Genomic DNA, 9715 nt, shown 5'->3' with positions numbered 1-9715 from the left:
ATTAATGGGTAGAAAGTTTCTAACAGTAAGCCAAAATCCTGATTTCTTGGAACATTTGAATTGATCTGCCCTTTGGAGCTACACGAGTAAATGTTACCCCTCTTATGACAAGGTTTTCAATTATTTGAAGAAAGTATCCACAAACACCAGTCCTTAGACTAAAATATTCTTGACCTTTTCAATGATTGTTGTGTGTCTGTAAATGAGTCATCATCTTGGTTACTTTCCAGATTGTCTGTGTCCATCTTAATTCTGGCACTCTGAAATGATCCAAATCTCTCAACATAAGCTATAAAGTACAGAATAAAACATTACAAGAGTTCTTTGTTCTGAACATGTCTCTATTAATGGAACCTAAGATTTCATTACATATGTGTGTGTGTGCACTAGAACCTCACATAGTTGGTGCATGTTGAACTTACGGTAAGTTAAAACCATGGAGTCTTCTGTACATATGCTGTTTTTAAGCCACATTACCATTTACCTTTGGTAACAGAATTTTTGATACAATTACCAGACTTCACATTTGATCCTATTCAATTTAATCCTGCCAAATTTGGCTGTTTTTTTCTTCAGCCTGCTAAGGAATTTTTGGATCTTGCTAACAACATCCAGTGCATTTATTCTGCTTTCTAATTCTATTCTATTTGCAATGGAATGAGAAAGCTATTTTATGCTTTAATAATAGTCATTGAAAAATAATTTCAATGGGAAAGAACTGAAATTGGAAACTTCTTGTCTACATTGAGACACTGCTGAACAGTCAATTCAAACTACTAACCCATATATATCCTGTATTTATCATCTAGCTCATATTACTCCATTTTATTCTCAAGAATATTTTGAGAAACTGTCAAATGCCATGGTGAAGTACACAATGTTTATTGCCTTTGGAGGTCTCCAGGAGGCAACTCAATAAAAGACAGGCATCCTCCAGAGCAGCTGAAGCACAAGTGGCCCATGTGATTGCCAATTTGGAGACATACCATAGGTATTAGGCCACTGTGGACAGAAGTATTAAAGGACAGGCAGTTTCAAATATTACCCACAATTCAAAAGTCAGAAAGACAAAGCTCCAAATTCTAGTTATTGATTGTTTCAGAGTTGATTCTCACACATGCATTTTTATGTAACCTGCTCCAGGATGAATAGAAGCAGAGATGTATTCATTTAAAAACAGCTAATGTGTCTCCTCAACAACACCCAGGAGGCCAGTTAGTATTTATTATAATATCTCTTATGATAAATAGGCCAGTATAATTTAATAGTATCAGGGGGAAGCAGAATAGTGAACTGGTTAAGTGCATACTCTGCAATTGCAGAAGTAGGTTTAAATTTTGACTCTGTCACTTAATAGTGATATGACCCTGTAAAATTACTTAACCTCCTTTAGCTTTTTTCCTTATCTATAAACTGGGTTGGATAATAAGGATAATAGTACTTTTCCTGATCTATACACTGGGTTATGAAAATTGAACATAACCATGAATATATTAGCTATTATTGTTATCCCAGTCTAACAGAGAAATTTAGTCTAAAACAATCTTGTGAAATCCATACCAGGGCCAACTAATCATCTTTTTAAATTTTTTCCACATTCATCAACTATTCTTTTAATAATAGATTGTAGAGGGGTGCTTGCGTCGCTCAGTCAGTTAACCATTCGACTTCAGCTTAGGTCATGATCTCACCATTTGTGAGTTCGAGCCCCACATCGAGCTCTGTGCTGACAGCTCAGAGCCTGGAGCCTGCTTCGGATTCTGTGTCTCCCCCTCTGCCCCTCCCATGCTCATGCTCTGTCTCTATCTGTCTCTCAATAATAAACGTTAAAAAAAATTTTAAAAAATAATGAATTATAGAGTCTTTTCTGAAATTACATGTGCTAATCTACACAGTAGGCCAAGTTTTGAAATGAGATTTTGAAAGTATTCTTGGGAAGCCCAAATCTGTTCTCAGATACCTCAGTACAGCTAGAGCTATTTGCCTTAATACATATCCTTTTGATAAATGTTGCTCATGTATGTTGGGACCAACAACTCTTTTTTGAGGATGGCTTACCCAATTTTGATTTTGTTGGTTTAGAGTAGCTTTTGCCAAGGTTTATCTATCATTAAAGTGTCTAATGTCTAGGTAAGCATGTATACCATATGATGAAGCTACTTGTCTGATGTCTGCCAAATCATGCTTTTCTTTGCTATTTTTAGAAAATTGCTTTTCTCCTAAATATCCTAACAGATATCTAAGAAGATGGTAGCATTAGAACAGGTCACAAATTCTTGACCTTCCTCCCACAAATCAACAAAAAAGACCGCAGAGAAACAAACACTGAGAAAAACCTTTATAATGAGGGCAGCAGAACTCAAGGAATTTCCCTAAGACTATGATGCTGATGCAGCAAGTTTGAAGAGTATCACCAATCTGAAGAAGTTCTGTGATATACTAACAAATCAAGAAATCCTGACAGAAACCCATGAATACCACCTAGTTTTAGAGAGCAATGACTGGAGTTGGGGGGCAGACAGTGGAAAAGACTGGGATGAAAACCTCTCGAAAGTTGAGGGAAGCCTAAGTAACTTTCCATCTTATTTAAGTCTCCTAGTATATTTTTAAAATAAAAGAATGCCAAATTAGGAATATCAAAATTGCTATAGTTTAAAATTTTTACATTTAGTAAATTAAACTGTATGATGAACATTTTCCATCATGATGATCTGGATCTATGGCTGGGATAATCACTTCATTTGAGGATAATGTAAAAATTCTGAATTTAAGTCCATTTGTGAAAATGAGACACAGGCTAAATGGCTATCCTGATACCCTAATCCCAGTCCCTGACAGGAATTACTCAATTTGTTTCTATTTTGACTCTGCAAATCAACTGAATTTGGAGCAGGCTATCTCCTCAAAGGGCAAGCTCAGTCTCTGATAATGGTTTGTCAATAAACATAGCGGGCTCAAAATGATGCAAGAGTCCTCTTTAATGAACCAGCAAGGCTTGTTTCAATGTTATGTATTCACTCTCCCTGCTCCCGACACACATGGTGAGAGTATATATGATATCACGTATGGAGAGGCCAAAAGAGCAAATGTAGAAAGGGGTCTTGAGGTGAACTTATGCTAGGATTGCCCCTGGCCCTACTTCCCACGTCATTACCTCATCCTTCTGGATCACAGAACCAGCAACATACACTTACACCATCCAGACATGTAGTATAAACTTAGGGAATGAGTGACAACCAAGTAAACAGTAAAAACATGTAAGAATTGCTATACTTTTATTTGAGGGAAAGAGATAGCAGGTTAGGATATACCTTTCTTGATTCAATAATGACTAAGTGGATAAACTGTGAATAATAGTTGGAAAAAACCCAAAACAAAAGCAGAACTATAAAAAGAACATAATATTACAACATTTAAGAGATAAAGAATAATTAAAAGAGTAAATAAAGTCACAAACAAAAATTAATGAACTAGAAAGAAAAAATAGAATTAAGAGGTTAAAGACCTGGATCTTTTCAGGGAGAAAACAAAATATATTAAAAAATAGATACATTGCTTCTTAGCCTTTTGGCAAAGATCAAGTGTAAAAATAGATAAACATCTGGCAAGAATAATTAATTATATTCCTCGACTGTTTGAAAGAAATTTACCTGCCAAATTGTCTGAGACAGGCCTCAGACAACATCATTTTTCCTATGGCTATTGATTTATTGCTATTTTCAATGCCAGTGTCTTATTTTGGTATTCATTTCCCTATAAAATCATCCATGTCCTTAAAATTATTAAATATATTATGGCAGACTCTGTCTTTGTAATTATCTCAAACACCCAACATCACACAGCACTGAAATAATAACCCCCCCTTCCTAATTTGCTGTTCTGAGGAACACTAATAGGCCAAATATTATTAGTTGTGTTTAAAAGAAAAAATTTTATTTCTTAAATAGGCTTGGGAAATGTTGAATTAGACAAAGTTAAATAGTTTTTACTCTTAAACTGAAGAACATACTCCTTAAAAAAATAATAGTCAATATTTACTGCATAATGACTCTCTAAGAGGGGCTATTGTATACAGCATTTTGTAAACTTATTTGATCATCTCCTATAGGAATGCTTTTTTAAAAAAATGCAATTTAGAATTGCTACAACAACCATAGTCTGGTTAAAATGGGAAAAAAGATTGCCACTGTCACTTTTATTATTTAGCACTGTTTTGGGAGAGTTTAACCCATGCAGTCAGAAACTATGTTATAAATTTTGAAAAGAGGGAGAATATACTATTGTAAGTCATAATTGATATGATTGCTTACCAGGAATAACTCGAAAGGATCAAATGAATATCTCAAAAATTAATAAATTTCAGTAAAGTGCCAATTTAAACTTAATTTATGAAAATATATTCTTCCCCAACATAGCAAAAATCATCATATAGGTAACATATAGAAAAAGAGTTCCCAATCACAGTATTGTTTCCTGTATGTCCTGGAATATACTTATCATAAATTATATAGGACTGAAATACATAAAACTTTCTTGAAGGACATAAAACACTTTTTAAAAATGAGGCAATGTATGGGGCACCTGGGTGGCTCAGTTGGTTAAGTGTCCGACTTCAGTTCAGGTCATGATCTCGTGGTTTTTGAGTTGGAGCCCAGCGTCAGGCTCTGTGCTGACAGCTCAGAGCCTGGAGCCTGCTTCAGATTCTGTGTCTCTTTTCTCTCTGCCCCTCCCCTGTTCACACTCTGTCTCTCTCTCAAAAATGAATAAACTTAAAAAATAAAAAAAAAAAAATGAGGCAATGTATTTTTTTCTGGAAAGCACTGCAGTTCTGTAGTTCCTAACATCATATCAATTTAATACGATCCCAATCAAACTTTATTGGCGGGGGCTACTAACTGTAAAGTTAATCTGGTAAAATAAATGTGTCAGAATCATCAGAAAACTGTGAAAAATAAAAATAAAAAAGATGAATAGAAGACTTACCCAAACAGATATGAAGTTTTGTTTCTAAATTAGTAATTACAGGATGGTGGACTGGGACTACAATATTCAGTGGTACTGAGAGTATTCAGACACATAAGTGTGTGTGTGTGTGTGTGTGTGTGTGTGTGTGTGTGTAAAGACACATACATATACATAAGTATATATATAACATATCAAATGGGGGGATGGGCAACAAGATAAATAATGGCTAAGAACTGACTAACCCTTTGGGGGAAAAAAGTTGGAATACCTAAACTCATACATCAAAATAGCTCCAGATAGGGCAAGGAATTTTTTTTTAACAAAACCATTAAAATTAAAGAAATACAAAATTTATAGAATCTTGGGGTGGGGCAATCCTATTAAACATGATCTTAGAGCCAGAAGGCAAAAAAGGAAAGATTTATCCATTTTAAATTTTTTTATTTAGTCATTTTTAATGCATTTTTCCCTGTGCACAAGAGAAATAACTGATAGAGTCAAAAGATACAGTTTCCTTTATACATAGCAGGTAAAAGTAATGCAAACATCACATGACACTTTTCAGTGAAAGTTACATTTCCAATTACAGATCAAAATGCTTATTAGGGTCTCTTTATGGGAGAAGATGAGAAGGAAGTCTTAGGTAAAAAGCACTTTCCTGGCATTACTACACTGATCCTTCAGGCTGCACAAATTAAGGTCATATACAGTTAATTGGAAAATGTTGACACAATGTCACACTGTAAGTTTTCTGTACAGTTAAATGTATACTTAGAGATACCAGGATAAACATTTCTACTATATTTTAACTGAACTTGCCTAGCCAACATTTTCACTGAGTTTATCAAAGATGCTGTAAGATTCTACAAAATTTTGATATACCTAGCTCCAGAAATATTTCTTATATTCTTTCCCATTTTAGTTACACATGTTCTGCTTAGAATCTGTTGTAATATTTCTGGATGTACAGTTCCAATTGTGCTTACTGTACTGTGTACAAATATAGCAAAAAAAGAGCAAAGAATGGTATAAATCTTACAGCATTTTGCTAGCAAAAATACATGCCAAAGTCACAATAAGCAATATTGTACCACAAATTAGAGAGCTTTAAATAGTTTGCTTCTGTTTTTAATTATTTTCATTCTACATTAAGTTACTATCATAGGCTAATGTTTAAAATGCAAATAAAGTGGACACCTGTAGGACAAAGCTTATTCATCCAACTGTGAAGGTTGATACCAGTTTCCAAAAATCACAAAGAATGCAGAATAACAAGAAGTGTTTGCATGCAACACCTTTGAGTGAAACAGCATTGACTACCACCATTCAAAACAGGGAGGGAGGGAGGGAGGGAGGGAAGGAAGGAGGGAAGGAAGGAAGGAAGGAAGGAAGGAAGGAAGGAAGGAAAGAGGGAGGATGGAAGGAAGGAAAGGACAGTACAGGAGGGAGGGACAGAGGGATGGATTCCACTTTAAAATGCATATTAGACTTATAACTAGACAGACTTAAAAGAATCAAAATGAAAGTAAAGCACGATTTTGTGTGTGTTTAAAGATTTAAGAGCCATTATCAAAAATAAGATACATTTTTTTTCAAGGTACAGAAATGTAATTACGATGGCTGTGAGCCCAGCAGCCTCTCAATAGCTGCATTGATGTCGCCTCCTGTTGCTATTAGAGCCTGCAAGTTTGCCTCACGGTTTAAGAACCCCATTGCGTTGAGCTGTTCCAGTTGTTGCTGAAATCTGACTTCTGGATTTGGTAGCTGTGGAGGATTTGCCCCAGCCAGAGCCTGCACCATTTGCTGAATGAACTGCTGGTTGGGTCCAGATTCTGATGTTGGGCTAGTGGTTTCATTGGGTGTAGAGCTAGACACAGTGGGCCCAGGGGGGCCACCAGAGCCAGTGGAGCCAGGGCCTGCAGGGCCAGTGGGTCCTATGGGCCCAATGGGGCCTATGGGGGTAAATGGGACTATGGGACCTATAGGGCCTATGGGTGTGACTGGGCCTACAGGGCCTATAGCGGTTCCCAGCACCCCTACCCCCACACCTGGAGTGAAGCTTGGAATGAGGCCAGGAGCTTCAGTGGCTAATGTCTGTAGCCCCTGCTGGATCTGCATTAAAGCCTGCATTGCTCTTGGGTTTGACATGGCTGACAGTGTGTCTGGATTCTGCATCTGCTGCAGGAAAGCTGGGAGCTGTGGACGCATTTGCTCCTGCAACTGAGGATTTGCAGTAAACACTGGGCTATTCAGCATCATCTGTGCAGCCAAATCTGGATTCTGGCTCAGCGACTGCATCATGCTTCTCATGTAGGGTGCAGACAGCATATTCTGGATCAGTTGGGGATTTTCAGTTATCTGTTGTAGCAAGCTCTGCATTCCTGGGGTACTGAAGATGCTGGCAACATAGTTGGCTGCAGCCACAGTGTTCCCAGTAGCACTGCTGGAGCTACTGCCAGACCCACTGCCACTGCTTGTGGTTGTGCTGGTGGTCGCAGAACTCTGGGTAGCTGGTGGTGGCGCCCAAGGATTGGGTAGTGGATCTCTATTTTCTGTGCGGGAAGGCTGTGTACCTTCCCCGGAGGAAGAACTGCTCCCCACCGAGGCAAACGGATTACCTCCAAACTGCTCTTGTGCAGCATTCAGCATGGGTTCTTGAATGTCAGTGTACATGCGTCGTAGAGCATTGTAGCCACCTGGGATGCTTTCAAGATTGCTGAGAGCCAGGTCTTGATTTCTCATCATCTCTTGCATCATGGCTGGATTCCTGGCAATTTCAAGGGTCTGCCTCATTATATCTGGGTTGTTGAGCAGGTGACTGATTTCTGGGTTTCTCTGAATCAACTGCTGCATCTGTGGATTGGCCATTATGAGCTGCCTCATCAGATCAGGATTTGAAAGCATGCTCTGAACAAAGGGATTTTCCATGATTTGGATCATCATCTCGGGGCTGGACAGGAGCTGCTGCTGCATCTGGTTCTGGAGCTCAGAGAAGTTGGTCGAGCTCAAGCCCAGGCTGCTAAGGCCTGCAAGTCCTCCCAGGCTCCCCAGCCCAAATGGGTTACTATTTGTGGAAATAGATGTGGAGTTACTCCTGGGAGTCGACGCGGAGGTAGTGTTAGTTCCCGCGGCATTACTAGGCTGTGTGGACTGGCCCTGAGGTCGGTTCTGGCTTTTAATTACAAGATGAACAGTCAGTCCATCATGGATGCCATGTTGGATCAAGGTATCTTGATCTTTTAAGATTTTTCCGGCAAAAATCAACACTAGCTGATCGGTTTGGGATTTGAAGCGTTTCGAAATAGCTTCTTTAAACTGCTGGACTGAGCTATTCTCGGGCACCGCGAACTCCTCTTTCTCTTTGGGGGTCTTCACAGTGACTTTGATGATTTTTGGCTCGGCCGGGGCAGAGGCAGGGCCTTGGGCTGCAGCAGGGCCGCGGGAGGGGCGCGGGGGGCCGCTACTCTCGCCGTTCTCAGCCATGGCGGCCGCGGTGACGCAGGCAGACAGGGAAGGCGCGGGCGGGCGAGAGAGAGAGCGAGGGAAGAAGGAAGGAAGGAGGCGCCGCCACAGCAGGCTGGGCCGGGCCGGGCGGGGAGCGCAGAGCACGGTACCTCTGTGATGAAGACTGCGGTTCCCTGGTCCTCCAGTGGAGATAAGGCTCCGTAGGCCGCGGGGGAAGTCTCTGCCGTTCAGGTCTCTGGGCCTCCTTCGCCGCTGAGTGATCACACCAAGCGCACTCCCAGCAACTCCTGCAGCCGCTCTGCCCGCTCCTCCCCGCCCCGTCCCCTCCCCCAGTTCCGAGCTCGCCTCCCCGCCCCCTCTGCTGACGCGGCGCCAGGCCCAGAATGATAGATTCGACTCGGTCAAAATTAAAAACTTCTGTAGTGGGGGGGTGGGGGCGAAGGAGCGAGAGAAACAAAGAGAGAAAGAAACAAAGAGAAAAGAGAAGACGAGAGAAAAAAGAGGGAAGAGGGAGGGAGAGAGAAAAGGAGCCAGTTTCTGAGAAGGACATTAAAAGACCAATGGAGAATATATTATATATGTAAATATATATGCACTCCATAAGGCAAGGAAGGATGAAAGCCCGAATCAAACTGACCCCATGTAAAAGACGAAAATTGAAAAAGAACTCCGACTAAGCAAAAAGGAAAAGATTAATACCCCCAGTGGGGGAAGGGGAAAAGACTGGGCCTGAGCATGCATTTTACAGAAGAAGCACAAATGGCCAATGGGCATGAAAATGGATGCTTAAGCTCACTAGCAATAAAAAAATTCAATTAGAATAATGAGATTCTACATCTGCCTTTATCATATTGTAAAAATGAAAAATAATGATAAACCTTATCGTCAACAAAGCGCTGAGAAAATGCATTCTCATGTCCGTTAAAGTGTAAATTTTATAATTGTGAGGCAATTTGAAAATATATATCAACATTTTGAATATTTCCACCTTTATTTAGAAATGCCTTATTTAGACACCTCCCCTATGAAACTAAATAAGGATGCAAAAATATATATGTATAAAGTGTATATGAACTGCAGTATCTTAAAAATTATTTTTAAAGATAATCGCACAGCATTGGTGAAATATATTATCATACAATAAAATAATATGTACTGTGTGTAAAAAATGGGTGGTTAATTCACACGATATAAAGTATCTTTAAAGATATGTATGAAATAAATAGTAGTTATAGGGAAATCACAGTATTTTCACTTTCAGCTTTTTATATTTCTGTATAGTTGG

General features: G+C 39.4%; 1 protein-coding gene across 1 annotated transcript; it reads right to left on the bottom strand.

The window, feature by feature from the left end:
* Positions 1-6385: 6385 nt before the first annotated feature.
* UBQLN2 (ubiquilin 2) lies at positions 6386-8736 on the bottom strand. Its single transcript, XM_007093168.2, has one exon. The coding sequence runs from the start codon at positions 8446-8448 to the stop codon at positions 6577-6579; it is 1872 nt and encodes a 623-aa protein (XP_007093230.2). The 5' UTR covers positions 8449-8736; the 3' UTR covers positions 6386-6576.
* Between the last annotated feature and the right edge of the window lie 979 nt (positions 8737-9715).

The sequence above is a fragment of the Panthera tigris genome, chromosome X, assembly GCF_018350195.1.
Source record: "Panthera tigris isolate Pti1 chromosome X, P.tigris_Pti1_mat1.1, whole genome shotgun sequence".
Lineage (NCBI taxonomy): Eukaryota > Metazoa > Chordata > Mammalia > Carnivora > Felidae > Panthera > Panthera tigris.
The sequence above is the reverse complement of the archived record's forward strand: the minus strand, read 5'-3'. Positions and strand labels throughout refer to the sequence as shown.

Bases quoted from the DNA above. Each gene is read 5' to 3' on its own strand.
- UBQLN2 (XM_007093168.2), bottom strand. From the start codon at position 8,448: ATGGCTGAGAACGGCGAGAGTAGCGGCCCCCCGCGCCCCTCCCGCGGC.